Here is a 23,022-nt window from a genome sequence, read left to right as displayed (position 1 = left end):
ATCTGTAGCAGCAGTGGCAGTGATAACGAGAGCAGACGTGATCGAACAGCTCCCCGGTGAGGCAGGCACACCTACTTAACGGCACTCTAAGGGCTGATGGGAGGCAGTCTCTTCTGACTCCCAGAATCAGAGCCAGATGTATCCCAGAATATGTAGCCGAGTCCACATCCAAAGGGGAAGCCCACTGCCGCATTCCCAAGGAAGGAGAGGGTCTTCCTGGATCCATGTTGCAGGTCAATAGAATGGCGCACCCACCCCCCATGACTCCAGGCCCTCCTGACAGGCTGAGCCCCAAGACCTGAACATCTGACTCTGGATGCAGTACTGAGCAGCAGAAGGAGCCGAGGGCCAGGTCCCTGGGGACATCTCTGTTGGAAAGAGAGTCCGTGACTCAGTCCCTCCTCCCTTCTCCACAGGGAGAGCACTGCATTTATCTATTTCCATCTAGGGGCACGTTTCAGGGCCTGGCACAGAGGAGTTTAATAAATGCCAATCAAGTGATTGGCAGACTCAGGAGACATCAGAAGAAACACATGTGCCCCTTCAGAGCATGGAAGGATGAGGAGGAGACAAAAGCCAAGACTGACTGCACCTTTGGAGTCTCTGAATGTCACTGAATGAGTCTACCACGGCCATATATCATTGGTCTTGGACCATTTAAAGAGTACTTGTTGGGCCCAAAATCCGGTCAATCCCAGGAACCAAAGAGCTGGAGAAATCTTCGAGATCACCAAATCCAGCCTTCAGTGCCATGCAAGAAGCTGCCTCCAACATTCCTGGCAGATGGCCATTCCTTCCTATCCCTGGTGTGTATCCATAGGTGTGTCCTGCTTTCTGGAGAGAGGTGGGACACCCCCACCCCTCCCTCCAGCTCCCTCATACCTGCCTCTGCAATGGGATTTTTTTTTTCATTCTGAATGCAGGACTTGATATTTCTCTGCATTAAGCATCCCGTTGCTAGCTATTTGAGCCACCCTCATTCCTGCTTGCTGAGATCTGCTGGATTCTGGACTTTGTCAGCCCAGGCATTAGGGAGGCTTCTCAGAGTCTTGTCATTCATAGACTGGATGAGCATGCCTCCTGATGGAAAAAGGGTTTATGGAGCAGGACCAAGCAAGGCCCCCCAGGCTGAACCCATACATCCTGGGGCTTCAGTCACAAAGTCTGGGAAAGAGCCCAACAGATTCTGAAGTCCAACCCCCTGATTTGCAAATGAGAAAATGGAGGGGAGGGAAAATTTTCTGAAGCTCTCTACAGGGTCAGGATTTGAACCCAGGCTTTCTGACCCCAAATTCAGCTCTCTTTCCTCCACTCCACAGAATTGCACATATTTCTCTATTTCATCCATGAGAACATTATGAGAGATTCTGCTGAATGTCCTGCTGGAAGCCAGATACACAGTCCTAGGTCACCCTCTTGTGGCATTTGTAGGTGAGTGAGTCAATGAAAAGCATTACTGAGGCTCTTGGGTATTGTGTGTTCTTAATGAACCTGTTCTGGTTCCTAGAAATTCTGGAATACTCTACTGGAATCATTCAGTCAATAATCATGTAGTAAGCACCTATCATGTGCTGGAGTCCCTTCATGCCTCCTCCAGTGGTAGAGCCTTCGTCTGTGCATTTGCCTTCCATCTGCAGTTATCTTGTATGTACCTTGGATGGAGATGTATGCTGTCTCTCTACCGAAGAGAATAGGCGTCCCTTGTGTCCCCTGTGCTTAGCACAGTGCCTGGAACATAGTAGGTGTTTAATCCATGCTTGTGGGTTGATTAATAAATTCCTTCCAACGCATAATAATTATCCTATTTTTTTCTCAGGATTGACACCAAACCAAACAATCTATGGTTTCTGGAATCTACCTTCTCCCCCTTTGGCCCATGAATGCCCACCTCTAGTCTCCGGAGGTCTGCTGACTCATGAAAAGCCCATTCCAGGACACACACATGGACCTACATGACTGAGAGTCATGTTTAGGGATGTCCAGGAATGGAGACATGTCATCTGCACTTGAAGCTGACCACGGAGGTTGCCCCACAATATACAAACCACGCAGACAAGAAGCAAATGGGACTTTACTTGTCCTACCTCTACCAGAGCATATGCTCCTTGTGAGCAGGAATCATCTCGTTTTTTGTCTTTGGATCCCCTATGCCTCGCATAGTGACTGACACACAGTAGGTGCTTAATAAATGCTTGTGGATTATCTAAGGATCCCAAGTCTCTGCTTTAGTGTGACCTCAGAAAGTCACCTCAATGCCTCTGTTGCTGAGTCCCAGGCACATGGCTGGGTTCCTAAGAATCAGGAACCCAGGGCAACCTTAAAATATAAACTCTTTAAGAGCCTCAAGAATGACAGGTCAGATAAATGCATCTGTGGACTAAAGGCTTCTCTGTGGACAGCTCCTTTTCCCTTCCCCACCCCGGGCTCCTGTTTTGATGTGTCATCACAGCATAGAGATGGGATGGAATTCTTGAAAACGAGGCCATAGAATTCAAGCTCTGGAAGACACCAGGCTTGGAATTTATACCAGGAATGCAAGGTTGTTTCAACATTCAGAAAACTGTCAACTGTGGTCATATTAACAATAAAAATAACCCGATTATATGAACAGATGCAAAGGACTGAGGTGGTCATAAAAGAGAAATGAACAATTTCAATGACCTAAAACAGAAAAGCTTTTGCATAAACCAAACACATACACTTAGAATTGGAAAGGAAACAACTGGGGAAATGTTCATAGCAAATTTTTCTGGTAAAGGTCACATTAAAAAATCACAAAAATATTCCACCAGTCAAAAGACGTGAACAGGCATTTCTCACATGAGGAAATCCCAGCTATCCACGAGCATATGAAAAAATGTTTCAGGTTGTCAATAAGAGAAAAAAGGATTTAAAGAACTTTGAGGTGCCACCTCATCATCAGTTTGGTGTAGAAAATGAGAGGGGAAGATAGCAGTTATCGGAAGGGAGATGGGAACACTAACGCCCTCTTGATGGAATTTTGAAGTGGCTTAACCATTCAATTGGAAATCAATTGGGATTCTATACAGAAAGTCACTGAACTGTATCTACCTTTGAGGTATGGTATAGACATTTACTTGCAGTACAGGTGTAAACTACCAGGTCAAACACAGAGGGAAATGCCCTATGTGTACAAGAATATCGATAGCAATGCCTTCAGGGTTTGTTGTTGTCACAAAGAACTGGAAAAAGGTGGGTTCCTGTCAGCTGTGGGGACTGTGATATACAGGAATGTAATGGCATGAGGTGGTGCCATGAGAAATGACAAATTCAGAGAATCAGGGGAAGGGATGTGCGATGTAGAATGAAATGAGAAGACCCAAGAGAATAATTTTCATTATGCCCAGAACTGTGTAAGAGAAAACACCTGGGAGAAACACCAGACCCTGAGCCATACATATTCTATGGAGGTCTGTAGATGGAACCTGGCAGAATGGGGGTGACCCTGAGGCAAAGTATGAGACACTGAGGCCAGCAGACTGATTTGTCTGCTTGCCTGTACCGATGGTTTACAAGGTGTGGTTTCTATCTTCAGGGGATTGGTGATAAGTGAGTGGGTAGTGATGGAGATGGAGTGGGGCGGGAAGACCATCAATAAAACATTTAAAAATACACAGAGGCAAACAAGGTGAGAAGGGGATGGGAACAGGATAATTTTGTTAGTACCTCACTAAATTTAATCTCTACTCTAATATTGTATGTCATAGATGTTCACAGTTTCTCCTGTAATGCTCTTTCTTGTTTTTAGTCTATTGAAATGTCTGTTTGTTGATAACTCTAAAAGTTATAATAAAAAAAACCCCACCAAGACAGCAGCAGAGGGGAAGTAGGAGGGTGAAGCCAAAAGCAGTTGGGGCTGAATCTCTAGTGGGAGCACAGTACCATGACTCATTGGATGGCTATCCTCCCAGAAAGAAGGACCATTAGCAAGGATTCTTGCAAAGGACAGACAGCACTTGCACACACACTGCATTGGGAGAGCCCAGAGGTGTGGGAAGTGTAGACTGGTTCCTCAGCCCCTTAAGGCTTATCTGATCTAAGAGCCCTCCTCAAAGTGCCTGAAGTGGCCAAGACACAACCGGGATGGGAAATGATAGAGAAAGTTTCCCAATCCTCACTAAAGCCTAGGTGGACTCCCCCATGGATTCAACTCTAAGCTGGGTTAGCGAGGGGCATGTCTGGACTCTCTGCTGCCCAGTAAAGGCCAAGTTCACCAAGTCTACCCTGGGGGCACTCAGTAATGGAGACGAGACCAGGTCAGTCTGTGCTGCCTTCTGTCTCCTTACCAGGAAAGACTGGAAGAGCCGAAAGGAGCCAAGGAGCCAGACGTACATGTGAGAAAACACCCTGGTGGAAGTGCCGTTAAATGTGTTGGCCACCACCAGAAATGAGTATGGTCCAACAGTGAAGAACTCCCAGTCATAGGCGCCTGAGGTGACTAGGGTCTGGTTGGCTTCAAATAGCCCTGATCTTGGGTTCCACTTGTAGATGACACTGTCGATGTTGTGGTTGTCTCCTGGTGGGAGAGAGAAGGGAAGGGTGTAAGGAGGATGCCAGGGAACTTCACTAGCAGTGGAGATGTGGGGGTGTGGCCCCCTCCACTTCATCCCAGCTCTCTGGGAGGGCCCAGGGCCATGTTCTCTCCATCTGGCTGGCCCCACCCAACCATGTTCTTCTCTCCTCTCAGGACCTTCCCTTTCCTTAGAGGCTGGGCTCAAGTATCACCTCCTCTGGGAAGTCCTCCCTGGTCTCCCTCATATCTGGTAGTGTTCTATCCTTCCTCAAGTTTCATTGCCTTACAACCACATGTGCCCCTCCCAACCTAGAAGGGAAGACCCTTGAGGCCCCCCAATGCTTTGTATAACCAGAGACGGGCCCTGATTGAGGGGTAATGAACAGTGATGAGTGCCTCTGTTTCCTTAGGAAGAAATTGCATTCAGTTCAGTTCAGACCCCGTCCCCTTATCCCCACATTTTAGAATGTCCTGACCTGTATTAAGTCCAGAAGCAGCATGCATTATTCCTTCAGGTGACTGTGATACTGTGTGTTTTTGAAACTATGACAAGGGGGAGGACAGAGGGCTCCCATACTGGGTCCTGACACTTCCCTCCCAGAACCACAGACTCCCAGGTCTCATCCCTCTGAGCAGGCCTGTAGGCTCTGCTTGAAGCCTTTCAGGGAGTGGGAGGCCCTCCCCCCTCTTTGGGACAGTGCTGAGGGCTGGGAAGGGCATCTTGAGCCCTGAGCAGGAGAGGAGCTGATGACCCTTCCAGGTGATGTTGGAAGTCATCTCAAAGAACTTGGAGCAGGGCCTCAGGTGAATCACTTTGCAATCTCTGGGTCTTCATTTCCTCATTTATAAAAAGAGGGAGCAGCCAGTAAAGCGATGGACATAGAGTCAGGAACCCCTGAGTTCAAATAGAGCCTCAGATGGTTGTTGGTGGTGGTGGTGGTGGTGGTTGTCCTTCATCTTCGAAGAGGACCAAAATGAAATCACCATTGTAAAGTGAAATTTCAGTGTGTCCAACTAGCTGATCAGACCAATATGAGCTCAGAATGCTCTACCACAGGTTGGGCACAGATAGTCCATGTGAATATTTGGGGTGAATATCCCAAATTTGAGCATCCTGCATTTACTTTGTGCTGTCTCAATTCTGCTTTGTTCAAAGAGCACAGCACCTTTTCTTACGTAGGCATGCCATGCTGAGTGGTATTGTGCCAGTGTCTCCCATGTTGCACCAGTCAAATCCAAAGTTCTTGAGAGAGACCTTGAGCGTGTCCTTGTATCATTTCTTCTGGCCACCATGTGATTGCCTGCCTCATGTAAGTTCTCCATAAAATAGTCTTTTTGGCAAGCATACATTTGGCATTTGAACAACGTGGCCAGCCCATCGGAGTTGCGCTCTCTGAAGCAGAGTATGAATACTTGGCAGTTCAGCTTGAGCAAGGACTTCCGAGTCTGGTACCTTATCCTGCCAGGTGATCCTCAGAATCTTCCTAAGACAGTTCAAATGGAAACGATTTAGTTTCCTGGCATGGCACTGGTAGACTGTCCATGTTTCAGAGGTATACAACAATGAGGTTAGCACAACGGCTCTGTAGACTTTCAATTTAGAGCCTCAGATACTTTCTAGCTGTATGGTCCTGGGAAAGTCACTTAACTTCTGTTTGTCGCGATGACCTCATCTGTAAAATGAGAATAACTAACACCTACCTCTCAAGGTCCTTGTGAGGATTCAATGAGATGACAATTGTAAGGTGCTTAGCACTTTAGCACCAGGCCCATAGTAGGTACTCTATCAATGGGCACTAGCCTCTATCAATGGGCACTGCTCAGGTGCAGACTTTTCCCTAGACCTTCTTACCTTCTCGGTGGTTGGCTACGACCAGAAAGGACTCCCCTGCAATCTCAAAGGCCTCCCAGTCCCTGGCACTGTGAGTGACAATCCTCTGGTATGTGACAAACTTGAGTTTCCTGGGGCTCCATTTGTAAATGACCGAGAGCTCCTGCTGACCCTTCTCCTTGGGTTCCAGATTCGCCACAGCAAGGAAGACCTGAAAGGGAACAGAGGAGGGGCTTCCTGAAGAGATGGTGTGGGGAAGGGTGGCTCTGAGCTGCTGCGGAGGAAAGTGGAAGGATCGAGGAGAGACCACACCCATGCTTGCCCCTGACTTTCACCACCACATTCTCCACGCTCCCCTGCCTGAGTCACCTACCCTGGGCATTCAGTCCTATGCCTTTGCACCATGGCCCCCAAGATGACTCTTCCTGGGAGATCCTCCTCCCCTCTCCAAATTCCTCTCACCATCCTTTAAAAGACACCTCCACCATGAAGGCTGCCCTGAGCTGGTCTGTGGGAAAGGACACCTTCTCCTTCTCCAGAGTGTGCATTCATGTGGACACACACACATACACACACACACACACACACACACACACACACACTCACACACACACACATGCTACTCCATTAGCCTCAACAGTCTGAGAGATGTATTTGGGGGGTGGGGTGCAGGTTGGGCCTGGGGGAAAGGCTGCACTCTGCTGAGTTCCAGGCTCAGGGCACACCCTGGTGCATGGGACACACTACGAGCCAACTTGTGGGCCTGATTTGGAAACGTGCAGACATACCTGCCTCCAAAGGAATGACAGGCAGTGAAAGGCCTGGGGCAGGGCAAGTCAAAGCCTGTGCTCAGAGAATCTTCTTTTTCTGCCTCCTCTTTCCCTGTGGCCCTCACCCACCTGCTTACAAAGCCACAGCTGGGCTGGCTGGCCCGAGTCAGGCTAACATCTGGAGGGAGGTGGCAGAAGCCACGTCCTCACCTGTCCCCTTTTGGAGGGAGGCCATGGAGTGGGCTGCCAGGGAAAAGAAGGGCGGGCTTCAAGCTCTCAGGAAGAGTTGGAGGGGATTCTGGGCCAGCCATGTGCCAGCTATGGTGGCCTCTGGGGTCTCTTCTGACCCTGAAGGTATAAACCAGTTTGGTTTTGCCTGCCTGCCTCCCACCTTCTCCTGACACCATGTTGAGGCAAGAAGAGATTCTCTGGGACTGTGGTTGACCTTTCTCCTCCTGCTCTGGCCCTGTCCATTATGTGTCTGGTCTACAAGGCTCTGAGGCACCTTCAGTCTCTGTCTCTGCAGCTTCCTCCTTCAAGCCCCCAGACACAGCTCAGTGACTCTCATCTAAACAGCAGTCTCTGGTCTTCCCCACCCTCGACTTCTCTCCTTTCAGCTCTCAGCAAGAGCATTCTCTGCTCTCTCCCGACCAGCCCTAGGCCCCAGGCATCGGAGCACAGAGACACAGCCTAGCCCCACTCTGACTGACCCAGCCCCAGACACAGGCTGAATGAAGGGCCAAAGATCCTGGGGTTAGAGCATGCTTGCCTAAATGGCCATAGCTGTGACCTGTCCTCTGGAGCCAACAGGACCTAAGAACTTGGGTCTGGCCCCTGGTACCTTCTTCCAACCCAGTACTCCCTGAGCCCTAAGCTCTGGCCTCTTCCAAGCCCAGCACACCTTCTGGCCACAGCCAGCCCTCATTTCCCTAAGAGTCTGCCCCCTGGTGCACTGCCTCATTCTTGTTCTCATATGTGATCTCCCAGGATGCCTCTGATACCCTCAGGTCTCCCGCATTTTGGAGAGCACCACCTCACACTGGGAAAGAGTATAGAGCCAGGAAGACCTGGTGTAAGCCCCTGCTTTCTAGCTCAATGACCCTACTAAGTCTCTTGGACTCTACTCTTCCATAAAATAGAGATTATGCTAGCAAGTACTAATCCCATGGGGCACTGTGAGGATGCATGAGTTTCTGGATCCAAGGCACACTGCAAACAGACTGGGGGGGGGGGTCAATGCCTCTCCCTTCTGGGGGTCACACTTTATTAATTGGTCCCATCACTCCACTCTCCTGCTCAAAGTTCTTCCATAGCTCCCACTTCCCTTCAGCAGCACAGGGACCAATGGCTAATAAGGACCACCTATCGGTCCCATCCAGCCACAGGAGAAGGTGTGTCCTTGGTGCCCTGGCACACCAGAGGAACAAGAGAGGTAATGGTGCTGCAAGTGAAATGCCACCCACATGGAATTAGCAAAGAGGGACCTTGTACCCCTAGTACACTGCCCAAGAGAAATACAGACCAGCGATGGTAGTTGGAAAACTAATATTTAGATTTTAAATTACAAATCAAACTTTTAATCTAAGGTTTTTCATCTTAAAATTAAAATCTAAACACGTAAATCCTATATTTGCTGAGTAGGGAGGGAGGTGCCCTTAGACAGCTGCTCCTGGGTAGGAGGTTCCAAGACCCTCAGTCCCTCCAGAAAGAGCAGAGGTTGGATTTGGAGAGGACGGATGGATCCGGAGACATTGAGGGGCCACTGAAGGAGGCAGAGGAGGCTGGACAAGGAGGGGGGACTCTGCGGAGGGAGTATCCAGAACTGGCCAGAGAGAGAAGACAGGCAGGACTCAGGGGACTGTGATGATGTGACCTGCCCAAGTGGATGACGACTCCCTATCTCTGGTGACTCACACAAAAGGGGTTGCTGGAAGGAACCCTGAAAGTACCGCTGAGAATGACACGGAACACCCTAGGTCACAGGCCATGTTCTCTGCTGCTGACTGACTGCTAGGGAGGCAGGCAAGAGAGGGAGCAGCAGGTTGGAAAGAAAACCGCCTTGAGGGGCGAGACATGGCCAACAGGCTTTCGGCCAGCAGGCTCCCTGCCAGGGATGGAGTACACCTAGTGACCAAGCACAGCCTGGCAACCAGGCCGATCTAGCTGAAAGGGAAGGGGGAGGAAGAGAAGAGCCAGACTCTGCCACAGCTAGCCACCATGAAGAGTCACAGGACCACTGAGATCCACGGAAAACCCCACAGGCAGATTCCCAGAAAGGAGAGGACGGAGATGCCTAAGTGATGTTTATACAGGTTTGGGTAAAGGGTAAAGGGTTCAGTCAGGTTCTGCACGTGCAAACAGAGAGGAAGAGAGAGAGAGAGAGAGAGAGAGAGAGAGAGAGAGAGAGAGAGAGAGAGAGAGAGAGAGAGACCTGGGTCAGGGCCTCAGAACCAGCTGAGTGGCCAGACTCACTGAGCTGTTGTCACTGACCTCGTGTCCATGTAGCCAGAGACCGTGGCCAACGCTTCAGGAAGCCGAGCTGGGTCATTCTTTTTTTTCTTTTTCTTTCTTTTTTTTTTTTAGAGGAGGACAACAATTTAGTTCTATTTCAGTCAAATCACAACACTTTCTTTTTCAACTGTTGTAAAGTGTATCTACAAGTTCTATTACAGATCCACTTTTTAAAAGGTTTCCTGGAAACATTACAACAAGCCTCCTTCATCTGAGAGGAAATAGTTCTACCATATTCTTCCTCAAGTAAAAATAAAAATTCCATTCCAGTAAATAGTAAGAATACATGAAATTACAGTAAACCAGACACTTAAAAGGACAGCCAAGAAGTCTTCAACTGTTTATTAGAAAGAATGCAGACAAAAAAAATCCCCACTCTTCTGAACACAAATTGAAGTTTCTTTCAGCCTTGTTATAAGCCGAGCCCCCCTACCCAAATAAAGCAAAAAAAAAAAAAAAATCCAATAGTATATTAAACATTTTGTCACTCGTTTTCTATACTGACAGTGCAAATACAAATTTGATCTAAATGTACAGACTGACAAGCAACAATGTATAGCTGTTCTTCCTCCTCCATGCTAAGAGATGTAAAAGCTTGAGGGTCAAACAATACCAAATGTACAGGCTTCATAACCATTTAAATTAGGGCTTCACTAGTTTTAGCTAAGATACATTTGGAACACTAACTAGTGATGATTTAAATATAACAATGTGAAGTGAATAATTTATTTATTTATTTTTAAATAAAACATTAGTGGAACAATCATGAAGATACTCCAGAGGTACAGTAATGTTGTTGGCTTAAGTTGTCAGCCAATTAAACTTGCTTCAGCAGTTTGATTCTGTGTACTAAAATCTGAACACTTTAAAATTCTCTTTAGTCTACCCTGCTGAATTAGGGGGAAGTAATTTTAAGCTACTTAAAATAAGCTAAGTTTTCTTTCCATGTAAGTACCTGCAGTATAAAGAGTAAAGAGACTCAGTGAACCTTTTCTTTTAAACTGGTGCAAACTATGTCCATTGCCTATATCTCAACTGCTTCTTGGAAGTTTGAAAAAATGTTCAGGCATAAGGTTAACACATCAACCCTTAGTGAAGCCTTTTTAAAACAAACAAATTGAAAATGGATTAAGGGAGGCAAATACAGTATCTGCCTTTAGAGCTACCAACGCAGGAATTATCTCAATTATGAAATTTTTGCAATGAAGTTATCTTTCTTTACTCCAGATCTGGCATCTTGTCATCATCACTGTCTGGTGAATCATCATCTGCTCCATCTACTTCGGGTAAATCTACAGCCTCATCACTTCCCATGTTGTTCATCATCTTAGAGAAGCGATCAAAATTGGACATGTCTTCATCAGAATCATCTTCCCAGTCTTTCCAGTTACTGAAGTCCACACTAAGCCAACTGAGCTTTGCTCTTTCTTTTGTTAACCTTGGCAATGACTGTCCCGATTTTCTTTTCCATAAACAACCTAAGATCGATCTGTCTGTTCTTTTATGCTTGGAGTTATTTGGATCAATATACTGAAAAAGGTCAATTTAATTTAAATGTTTAAAATTATCACTTCCTCCAAGACAACTGAAAGTAAGTTTGGACTTTTCAAAATTTACATTAACATCTTTACTGTCTTCAGCACAAAACTCAATAAAGACATAGTCCCTTCGATCTTACCACTTTGCAGAAGCCAGCTGTATTGTGTACAGGGTGTGGAGGGGGGGCGGATGAACGAGTAGGGTGGGTCTCTCAGGTGGCAAGGATGGCTCCGACTCCCCGCGGGCAGGCGGCTCCGGTTGGGGTGCCTGCTCCTCCTCCCCGAGCAGGGTCATTCTTACCAATGATGTAGAGAGGCATGGAGGATACGAAGAAGGACTGGGCAGCAAAAGAGCATTCAGAAGTAGTATGACAACCTAGAACATTGTTGTTCCCTGGGTTCAGTCATGTTCAGTTCTCCTTGACCTCATTTTGAAGTTTTCTTGGCAAAGATCCTGGAGTGGTTTTCTAGTTTATTTTACAGGTGAGAACACTGAGGCAAACAGGGTTAAGAGACTTACCCAGGGTCATACAAAAAATAAGTTTTTTAATTTATGCCTTCCTAACTCCAGGCCTGACACTCTATCTACTGCACCCCATCTAACTAACCCTAGAATGTTGGAACACACCAAAAAAAAAATGAAATTTAATAGCTATAAATATAAAATCTTGCACTTGATCTTTAAAAAAAAAAGGCCAACTTTATGAGCACAAGAAGGGGAAAGGCACGATAGTAATTTGTCTGAAAAAAGTCTTGGGGTTATGGTGGGCTGCAAGCTCCAACTGAGCGTCCTGTGGTGTGCCAGCCTGGAAAGCTAAGGAAGTGAAGGTGCCAGTGTATCTTCCAGTCAGTCCACATTCAGCGTCTTTATATGAGTTCAGCTCTGGGTACCAGTTTAGGAAGGACAGTGATCATCTGGAGAGTGTTCCGAGAAGGGAGTCCAGTACAGGTTAGGGTCCTGAGATTCTCTCATTTGAGGATCAGTGTGGAAAAGAGAAGGCTGATGGAGACCCTCCCTCCAGAGAGGAGCTAGATCTGCTCCATTGGGCCCCAGGGGCAGAAGGAGAATGATGGGAAAGGGAAGGAAGTCTTGAACATCTCTTGGGGTTTGGCGGTAGAGTCCCCTTCCCTGCGGTCTTTGAGCAAAGCTGGACACACTCCCCCTCTGGGTGCTCTGGGGGATCACTGCCATCCCTGAAGTCCTGGGACTGGGTTCCAGAGGGAAATTTTCCGAGCAAGAAGTCCAGATGGGCCTCACAGCGAGTTCTTCCCATTGTTTCTCCTCCATCCCCCAGGGACAAACAGAGCAAACCTAAGGGGCTGAAGGCATCCTGCTGCCTGCTGCCCACTGACTGCCACCCCCACCTCATCCCCTTCACCTCAGCTGATCCTCACCCATTCCCATCTGGCATGCTCCTCTGGAGGCCCTTACTATCATGGGGGACCTGGAGACCTGACTTCAGATCTTGTCGGTGCTACTGTTTGTGACACACCTCCATTCCCTTAACTCCACTATGGGCAGGGGTTGGTTAGGAAGCCTGACCTGGGCACAGCGCTCTCAATGCTACCTGTGGAAGGAGGACGGGCCCTTCCTTGGCTCTTCATTCTGGGCATCAGGGCTCCCAAGGCCACTAGCCTGCCCAGCTGCCCCAGCCCACTCAAGGGGCATTCCCACCCCCCTCAACCCCACCCCAGATTTATATCGAGTCAAGTGTAGAACCTGGGCCTGTTCTTCTTAAGTTCCCTTAACAAAAGAGCTGTACTTGGAGCCAGGGGGACCTGAGTATAGTCCTGCATTTGGCACATATAGGTGTGTGACCCTGAACAAGCAATTTCATACTTTGCTATCTGTCCCTGGCTCTTCCCTAAGACAAGTCGACTTGCTTTGGCAGAGAAAATTCCCTGCTCACAGGTTGACTCTTGGTCCTTATCCGTGGGAGATTCCATCCTGGCAAAAACTCTGGATCCACTCTGCCGTCCATGCATGGGGCTGCCCCTCCCTGCTTCCTGTCATCTATAATGTGACTGGCAAAGTCACCTAAGCCTGAAGCTCACTATCTGACGGCAGTGCTGCCCAGACAGGGCCAAGGATGGAGTCTGGCTGCCCCAGTGACCCCTACTCTGAGGAATGTGACCTGAGCCCACACAACTACCTTCATTCAGCCCACACCCCTGCAGCTCATCCCCCATCAGACACGGAGCAGGAGGCTGACCTCAGCTTGGCTGAGAGCCAATCTATCTGGCTTGTCACCTGCCAAAAGATGAGCTCATCTCCATGAGCCCAGGTTTGTTCCAGGGACTCTGAGTCCCTCCACAGTGCCCACAAATGTCCAATGCAGTAAGCCTAGAGGTAGCCCTGCCCCGAGCCAAGGCCACTCTTCAGACTGGAGTTTTCTAGGATGCCCCTGAGCCATTCTAGGTGAGTGCAGCCCCGACCCTGCTGCATACCCATGCTCCCGCCTTCTCTCTGCCCATCTCTTGCTCCGGAAACTCAACCACCAGATACTAGCATTCCTTACAGAAAATGTCTGCTGACTCCCTTGTGACTCTCCAAACCAAACCTGCTCCCCTGGATGTGCTGTCCACCTTAGAATGTAAGGTCTGTCTCCCTTTGTCTTTGTATGCCTGGGGCCCAGCAGGTGCCAGGAACACTGTAAGTGCTTAATAAATGCTGTTCACCCATTCCATGTGGCCTAAGTTGTGTAGCTTTTCTGGGCTGCCTTGCTCTACCAGCTCTCCAGCCAGTTCCCCCAGCCCTCAGGGCCCTCCCTCCTGGGCCTCCCACCTCCCAGATGAGCAGCAGGGCCACATCTTGGGGGCCTGTGGTGGGTTGTGCATGCCTAGGCCTTGCCTCTCTCTTCTCTGCAAAGGAGACCCTGAGGGCCACTGTAGCAGGGTCTTCCCCCCACCCCTTTCTCCAAAGATCAGGGGGAGGCTTGGTTGTACCAGGAGCCATAGGCTCCCTGTTCAGAAGGGGGCCTGATCAACTTTAGATGGGCCCCAGGCTTTGAGGGCCCACTGAGGCAGGAGACAGTTTTCTATCAACTCTCCCACATGAGGCTTCAGCTTACAGGAATCTAGACAGGTCAGATGAGGATTTGGGATCCAAGTGGTTATAAGACCCCATAATATTTGAGACCAATATGGTCATACATGTGGCTTCTGAATGTAGGTCAGTCTGGACCTATATTCTTAAGAAACATAGATAAAATAAAAATTCAAAAGCCAGACTTGGAAGCCTCCATACTTGAAAATCTCATGAACAGCCAGAGGTGGAAGTGTTAACATGAAGCTCTCACTCTGTCTAAAGCAGGCTTTCTCTGCTTCCACCCGCAGCTAAGCAAGCTACAGGGGGAAAGATGGTAAAGCAGTGCGGGATCTCAACATGCCAGAGCCAAAAAATAAACAAGAAAGAAGTTGAGGATCTCAACAGGATTTTTAGAAAAGCTAGATATGATAGACCTCTAGTACTTACTGGATAGGAATAGAAAGGAATATACATATTTGTCAGTTACGCATAGCATCTTGAAAAAATGCTTATGTAATATATTAAAACAGGTCATAAAAACCTATTGGTGGAATTAGAAAGTGGTCCAGTCATTCTGGAAAGCAACTTGGAACTATGCTCCAAAAGTCACAAAGCGGTTTGTGTTTACCTTCCAGTCTCATGATACCATTATATTCCCTCAAAAGATCAAAGGAAAAGGAAAAGGACCCACATGTACAAAAAATATTTCCAGCAGCTCTTTCTATAGAGGCAAAGCACTGGAAAGCAAGGGAGTGTCCATCAAATGGGAAATAGTCGAACAAGGAATGGTCGATGAATGTGAAAGAAACTGTTACTGTAACAAAAAGATGAAAGTGTTTCATTGAAACCTAGAGAGGCCAGTGTGGACCATAGCAGAGGGAAACAGGCAGTAACAGGAGGACGATTATACGATATCCATAATATTGTAAAAATGAGCAGTTTTGAAAGACCTAAGAACTCTGATCAACACGATGATCCACCATGACCCCAAACACTTATGAAGAATGCCACCTCCCCCTCCCCCACCAGAAGATGATGGACTAAAGTGCAGAAGGGGCAAACATCCTGGGCATGGCCAACACAGAAATTTGTCATAAAGGCTTTGTTGCTGTTGTTTCCCCCTAGATGGGAGGGAGATAAACAAGCTTTTGTTTATTTTTTAAAAGTAAAATTTAACTTAGAAGAGTGGGCTTCAGTAGGTCCCTTTTCAGCCATCTATCTCTCTGCTTTGTTGTTCCTGTGTGGGGTGAGGAGAAGAAATGAGACTAAATAATAAACCCCTAGAGGCCCAAAGATCTCTTCTTCTTGGGCCAGAATGCAAGGCCAGAAAGATAAGTCTACTTAGGGCACATTTTATTTAAAGGAGGTGAAAGCTTGCTTGGCATTCTTTCTAGGCTGACTGAAAGCTCTAGAGACTGGGATGAAGGGAAAGAAGGTGAAGGAAGGGATAACCCTTCTGGAAAGTCAGTTGGTTGGTTAGAATTGGTTGGTAAGATAGAATTTAATTTAGTGAAACACTTTGGGTGGCTCTTTAGCACCCAACGCTTAGAACGAGATCTGATTCTGGATATCCCTCCCCAGCTCACTGCCCCCTGGACAACAGATTCAGAGAGTAAGGATGCCCTCCATTCACTCCCCCTCCAACACCTTAGCATGACCAGTCCCTTGGGCCAAACTGCATGATCACTGACTGTAGTCTGTCATTGGCATTGATCTTATACAAAGCAGAGACTTCAGACCAGAGAAAGTTACCCTGAAGATCCTGCTTAGTTACAAGAGAACTGGAAAGTCACTCAAGTCCATATTACCTTCTTTCCTATTGTGAAGTGTTTCCATGCCTGGGCTTGGTGAGTGGGGAGGCTCTGGTAAGACACAAACTTCCCGTCTACCCACTTGTAGATGGTGGAGTTGGCTTGGCGATTGGCTGCGGCAGCAAGAAGCCCCACATGGGGGATGGTGAAGATCTCGATGCCCATGGTCTCAGATGGGGTGGGCAGGCTCTGGTGCTCCTCCACATAATCAAGCTTCACTTTGGCTTGGAACGGAAGCAGAAACAGTCAGTGACAATTTCCCCAAAAGCCTAGGAGACAAACTTTGCCCACCAATCGTCACTAGAACAATCGACCCAAGAAATCAGGACAAGATTGGGAAGGTCTCCATGCATGGGAGGAGCTAGTCCTAGGAGTGCCAGGGTGTCAGGGGATGCACATTTGGATGGGAATAGCTGGAATCTCTGGGAGAGGGCAGGAGGGAAGCAGCCTCCCAATCAGTGCTGAGAGGAGTAAAGAGCTGGGGGGAGGGAATGATAGGATAAACGAGAGAGAGAGAGAGAGAGAGAGAGAGAGAGAGAGAGAGAGAGAGAGAGAGAGAGAGAGAGAGAGAGAGAGAGAGGAGAGAAGGGATGGAGAACCTGACTTGTTTCATGGTTTGTCTCTATGGCACTTTGGAAGGCACTTGGGCTCAGGGTGCTCCACAACCAGGGTCACCTCCCCCCTCTCTGGCCACTTCTCCATGATCAGGGAAGAGCCATGGAAGACACAGCTTTTCTCACCCCAAGCCTTCTGTGCCAACCATGAATGCTGAGAAACAAAGAAACTTCCCAAGCCAAGGAGGTCTGCCCAGGGGTGATGTGGTGAATGAAGAAGCATATCATCTCAGCTCCTTGCAGTTTTTCCAGATTAGAACCCAGAGCCATCAGTGAAGTTTTGCAAAGGATTTCTCTCTTCCTTCCTCCCAGGCACTGTCCCTAAATCTCCAGGTCCCTAAGCCCGCTCTGGCTGCCCCGAGATGTGGCTGCATGGGAGCAGAACTGACCAGTTCAGAATAAGCCCCCAGGCCCCTGGGCTGAGCTTCTGGGTCCTTGAGGCTACACATTTATTACTAGCTTATTTATACCTCTGAGCTTTGGGTTGGAAACATCCTTGGCCCCATCAGAAGGCTGAGAATTTTCCTCCAGAAAAAGCAGCCCCCCTCACCTTCTAGCACAGACATCCACTCATTGCCAACACACAGGTAGAGGCCCCTCCGAGAGACATCGAACCAGAATTGGGCATCTTCTAGCCTGGAGCACTGAGGCCGAGGACCCACAGTCACTTTCATGTGAGCTTCTGAACACAAGACCAAAAGAATGTGTAACCAATCCATCTCTAACTACTCTTGGGAGATAATATCAATCAGGGCATTTGGAAATGAATTTGTGTGGGCTCTGAAACATGAGGTGACAGCAGGGAAGTGGATGAAGGGCTGGCTTTAGTCAAAAGACCTGGGTTCAAATCCTGCCTCTGGCACTTAGTAGCTGTGAGACCACAGCCAAGTCACTTGACCTCTGGGAGCCTCAGTTTCTCTATAAGTTAAAATGAGGGGTGCCAGTACTCGGCACTGAACTGACCTGAGTAGCATGACCTCCTTGTAAGTTTGAGGTCAGCATGTGAGCTGCTGCTGTGGCCACTGGGAGAGCATCCTATAGGGTCATGCCCTGCTTCAAGGTGCCACAGATTGATTGATTTTTCAAAGACAGTCTTTCTGGTTGCATTTGAAGCCCAAGAAATGTAATTTGCAATTTTGGAGAGACATTCACTGAGCATAGGGCTGGGATGCCTGCCCTGCACTGGTGACTCACAGGCAGGTATCCGACCTTGCTGGCCTCTTCTGCCTGTCTCCATCCTCCACTGCTCTCCAGTCCCTCTCCCATACTTTCCTCTTACCGTATTCTTTTGTCCTTCACTCCAGGCCTCTCAGGGCTATCTGTGCAATGCTTGACCTGCTTCACATGAGCAGGACTCAGACAGTGACCTCTTCAGGGACCTCTGCACCTACCCCTGCCCTCTAAAAGGACCCAGAATCAGGTCTGGAAGACCCCAACCATCTCCTCTCACTTGACCCAGAATCCCCACAACACCCTTAATGTGGCCTCTGACCAAAGAGCTGGTGGGAAGAGGCCCCATCTCCACCACCCTGCTTCCTTGACTCCCCCCACTTCCACCCCAAGGCAGCCCCACCCCTTTGGGGCATCCAGCCAGACTGGCCTCTGTTCGCCTTGTCTCTGCCTCTCCCCATCCCAACGGCTCCCTTCTGTGGTTGGAAAAGGTCCTTCCCCAGATGGGGTGCCCAGAATTGAACATACTCATAGGTGGGGTCTGACCAAGGCCTGCCTTAGAGGGACTATCTGTCGGCTCCAGTGCTCTGACACTCCCTATGGACACCTCTTTTAGAGTGAATATTCCTTGATGTTTTTATGTCAACTAAACTCCCAGTGCCCTCCCCTCTGCTCTCTCTATCTGAAGCCATCCCATATCACCAAGTTGGCCTCAAATAACATTGGCTTTTTTAAAACTTTCACATTATTTAATCCTATTAACCTCACAGCCCCCAAAAGTATGCTCTCAGTTAGCCACACTGGTACCTGTGTACACCTCTCTCATCTGGTGTCAAGACCTCCACCTGTTTCACCTCAGCAGGTGGGTCACCCCGCCATGCCCTGCTGAGTGCTCTTGGCATCTGGCCTTGGCTGTCAGGTGCAATGCAGTATGTCCCACTGGCAGATCTAATCACTGAGTCACCAATGCCTTTAGCTATTCATGGAGCCTGGGACTCATGATCTGTGGGATCTGCCTCCAGGTTGGTGCTCCACCACAGACACTGATCACGCTGATCATACTTATCTTGGGCTTCTGAGTCCCCCTAACTGTGCTGTGACCTGGCCGGCATCTCCCCATGTCACACCCAAAGACAGCCCTAGACAGAGTCCCTGCTCTCTGGACATGGCAACAGTATGGAACTCTAAAGGTGGCCTTCCTTCCCAGAGTCCTCCAACAACACAGTGACCCTTGGGCAAACTGGCTTACCATAAGGATAATGCAGTCTTTCATCTTCTGGCCTCCCTGTGAGGTCTTGCAGGACTGAGGGGATGGACAGCACAGCCAGCTGAGGATTTAGGCTCGGGCACATCCGGGAGGTGGCATCGGAGCCTGGAAGCAGCACCAGCTGCCTCAACAAGCCCTAGAAAAAGAGGGAAGAGGATGTGGTCACCATTCACTCCAGGCAAAGGGCAGGGAGGGGAGGGGAGGACCAATGTGTCTTTACTTTCCATGTTTTTTAAAAAGCAAAAATTATTCGTTAAGAGCCAATCATTGCAAAGTGAGACTGGGGATCTGCTTGCCTGCTTTTTGGTCTCTCTGATTTTAGAGGTGGACAAGCCCACGTTGACATTTACAGTAGGAAGGCTGTAGGGGAGAAGATCCGAGATCATAAATTTCGATGTGGAAGAGATCTTAGAGATCAGGTCCCACTCCTCTTTGGACAAGGAGGAAAACTGAGACCCAGAGAATCAAGTGATCTGCTCAAGGTCACACAGGATTCTAATAAACATTTAAGCAGAATTCAAATGGAGGGCTTCTCAAAGCCAAGTGCAGAAGCCTCCAGTATTATTGATGGTCAAGGAACCAGGGCAAGATGTGGGGGGGGACAACCATGGGCTCCCCCAGGGAGGGGGGCCTTGGGAAGGCCCCACCTCAGGGGCTGCTCCCATTACACAGCAGCTAAGAAGCATTTATTTAAACACTGCTCCCCACCTTCCTCTAGGGCCCCAGGGAATCTGTCCCAGTGTACCTCCTGGCACTCCCTGGGAGGAGGGTGGTGGAAAAAGGGATAACTTTAGGCTCTATACTCACCGTGAAGGTGCCCTTCTTTCTCCGGCGACTCCCAATGAAAAACCGGGACCCCTTCATGGTCAGTGACATTGGGAATGGTGTGTCGACAATCCTGAAAACAGGGAAGGTAGCTGTGTAAGGGGGAAAGGCTAGGACCCTTCTTGCCATCCCCAAATGAGAGGACTACTTCTCCTGTCTTGAATAATTCAGATTTTAACAAGAGTTCCCTAGAGGAAGCCATGAGGGCAGAGGTGGGAAGAAACTCTCCCCCTTAGAACGTCATCTCCCACCTCTGGGGCCTTCCTTTAACCCATCTTGGGTGAGGCTAGCCCAGAGACAAACAGAGCCCCCCCGTCTCAGACTCCAAGGCCAACAACAGGCCAACAGATTGGAAAATCTCTGCCCCTTTCCTTAAGAACGATTTGGCCCCTAGATTGGGACTCCCAGGTTGAGAACCCCTTGGACAACACCTTCTGTAGGCTTGCCCTTGGAGATATGCTCTTTTCTGCTGACCCTTGGATCCTCCTGCCTTCACTCAGAACTGAAGCAAGGAAATTAGGTGTTTCACTGACTCACATTCTACCTTGCAATTAAGTGAGTTTTCTGCTGTGACAGCGAATGGAGGAATCTTTTTCCTCTGATTTCACAATCACAGGGTGATCACATGGAACATTTTGAAAGGAAAGGCCCATGACTTGAGAGCCCAGTGCTCCACCACTCACCCACCCCATTCCTGACAAGAGTTAGGGATGTAGAGAAACCCACCCTAAGAAGGAGAGAGAAGATGGGGACCACACACACATGCACAAGTGAACACACACAAACATATACATGCACACATGCACACATGTGCTCTCACACACACATAAACACAGTGCACGTGCAGACACATGAATCCACACACACAGGCATGCACACTCACAAACACATGCATGCACACAAACACACACGTGCACATAAACATGCATACACAAACATATGTACATGCATGCACAAACATGCACACACGCACACACACACCTTCCCTTCACTCCCAGCCCTCCTTCCTAGCACGTACACATCTGTGGGCATGTTGCAGTCTGCAGTGAGGGAAAAGGAGCCTTCGGACACGGCCAGAACCAGCGTGTGCCACTGGTTGTCTGTCAGAGGGACGTCCTGGAAGGTTACCCGGGTCTGCCAGCTGCCCGAGAGCTCCTGGCTCAGGAAGAGGAAGTGCAGCTTGCTGGGGGAGAAGCGGAGGCCCACCAGCAGTGTGTCACTGGCCTCCTCCACAACCGTGAAGATGTACTCATTTTTCTGCAAAGACCAGACAGGGTGAGGCAGGGCAGGCTGCCCCAGTGGTCATCCCTGTGTAGATAGTACAAGGTTTTACTCTGTAATGGACAATTTCCTACTGGTGACAACAGGCAGAGGGAGGAGGACAGAGGAATGTTCAGTGGCACAAAGCCCTGGAGACTCTCCCCGCTTCCCTCTTCTTGTGGAAGAAGAAACAAGAGCCATCACCTGCTATTGAGAGGCAGGCTGGAACAGAGGAGCTCTGGTTCCAGAGCCCAGGTCTTTTCCACTGGGCTACACTGCTCACACTTTGCTGCCTGCTGGGGACACTAGGGAGGCACCAGATCTGTCTGGCATGGTTAGTGGGGGGTGAAGGTAGGGGAAGGAAGGGCCAGAGATTGAGGCATTCTAGTCTCCCTGGGTGGAAAGTCCAGGCTTGCAATCTAGGACTGAGATCTGGCTCCCTGACATTAATCCTCAATCATTTCGAGGTCATCTCTCTTTCTGTCTTTTTGTCTCTCTGTCTCTCTGTTTTACTCCCTCCCACCTCTCTCTCTCTCTCTCTCTCTCTCTCTCTCTCTCTCTCTCTCTCTCTCTCTCTCTCTCTCTCTTTCTCTCTCTCTCTCTCTCTCTCTCTCCCCTCCCTCCCCCCCCTCCAGTCTCTCTGTGTCCTCTCTGTCTCTTCTCTCTGTCTCTGTCTCTCTTCCTCTCCTTTCTCTTTTTCTCACCCTCTGTCTCTGTCTGTCTCTGTCTGTCTCTCTTGCTGTCTTTCTTCTGTCTCCCTGTCTCTTTCTCTGTCTGTCTCCTGTCTGTCTCTGTCTCTCTGTCTCCTCTCTCTGTCTCTCTCCCTCTCCCTCTCTCCCTCCCTCTCTTTTCTCTTTTTCTCCCTCCCTCACCCTCTGTCTCTGTCTGTCTCTCTCTCTGGTTCATGACATGACTTCTCATTTCTTCAGTCCCTTAATATTTCATACTTTATGCCCCTTAGAGCACTGTACCCATGCTAGCTGTCATGGTCATTATTATTTCAAGGCCCACTGTGGAGGTGGACTCCTCACAGATGCAGATTGGAACCACCTTAAGGTCTCAGGCTCAGCCCTGGTTGAGTCAGTGCCACAAGGTTTAGGACATGGCCTACTCTCCCAGGGGGCAGGTCATGCCTCTGGGGGGCCTTGTGGGGATCACCCCATCAGGACCAACCTCTAAGGTATGTGTGTGTCCCCTGCTCCAACCCTGGCTCCTGCCTAGGAGGGTTCTTTCCACAGCCTCTGCTATAGGCATCAGGCCAGATGTGGACAGTGGGTTTGGGCATCCATCCCAGATCCCCACCCCCCACCACAGCTCGTGGCCAAGCCAGCCTCGCCATAGCTCACACTGACCTTGGGTGGGAGATTGAGGACTTTCAGGGTGACAATGATAGAAAATTCTTCTGGAAAGAGGTCACAGTGCAGAAAAATCCTGGAAGCAGGGAAACTCAGAAAGCGGGGGCTGGACACGGTAGACAGCTGGAAGCCCCGGGCCCCATGGGCCTGAATCATCCGTAAACCACCAGAGGGGCCACTGCCACTTGGGGGAACGACCTCGGAGAGGATGTCTAAAGGGCGCAGATCTGGGGGGAATGAGAGATAGAGCAGGCTGCGGTTTTTCTTAGAACCCCAGCGGCCCCAGGCCTGGTCCCTGTGCTGTCCTCATGGTCAGAACAGACCTCTGCCTGCCCACCCTGTCTCCCTCCTTCCCTCCCTCCCAAGGCACACCCGGGTGTCTTCTGCTAGTGCTCGGTGCCCAGGCTTTGGATGGTGATTGGACTGACAATCCATGTTGGGATAGCTCTCTCTCTCTCCAATAAGACAGCAACATTTATTGAGCACCTGCTGAATGTCCAGTGTCATG

At 49.1% G+C, this 23,022-nt stretch overlaps 1 protein-coding gene and 1 pseudogene across 1 annotated transcript in view; both read right to left on the bottom strand.

Moving 5' to 3' along the window:
- Window positions 1–23,022, bottom strand: part of TSPEAR (thrombospondin type laminin G domain and EAR repeats) — a 41,887-nt gene that overhangs the window by 18,677 nt on the left and 188 nt on the right. The window contains exons 2-9 of the mRNA XM_072637990.1: window positions 22,512–22,741; window positions 20,918–21,156; window positions 19,882–19,972; window positions 19,057–19,210; window positions 17,188–17,319; window positions 16,021–16,247; window positions 6,387–6,576; window positions 4,308–4,537 (exon numbers count right to left, since the gene is read on the bottom strand). Of these exons, the coding sequence (XP_072494091.1) occupies window positions 4,308–4,537; window positions 6,387–6,576; window positions 16,021–16,247; window positions 17,188–17,319; window positions 19,057–19,210; window positions 19,882–19,972; window positions 20,918–21,156; window positions 22,512–22,741 (1,493 nt within the window). The remainder of the gene's footprint in view (window positions 1–4,307; window positions 4,538–6,386; window positions 6,577–16,020; window positions 16,248–17,187; window positions 17,320–19,056; window positions 19,211–19,881; window positions 19,973–20,917; window positions 21,157–22,511; window positions 22,742–23,022) is intronic.
- On the bottom strand, window positions 9,974–11,836 carry LOC140525447 (prostaglandin E synthase 3 pseudogene; annotated as a pseudogene).

The sequence above is a fragment of the Notamacropus eugenii genome, chromosome 2, assembly GCF_028372415.1.
Source record: "Notamacropus eugenii isolate mMacEug1 chromosome 2, mMacEug1.pri_v2, whole genome shotgun sequence".
NCBI lineage: Eukaryota > Metazoa > Chordata > Mammalia > Diprotodontia > Macropodidae > Notamacropus > Notamacropus eugenii.
The sequence above is the reverse complement of the archived record's forward strand: the minus strand, read 5'-3'. Positions and strand labels throughout refer to the sequence as shown.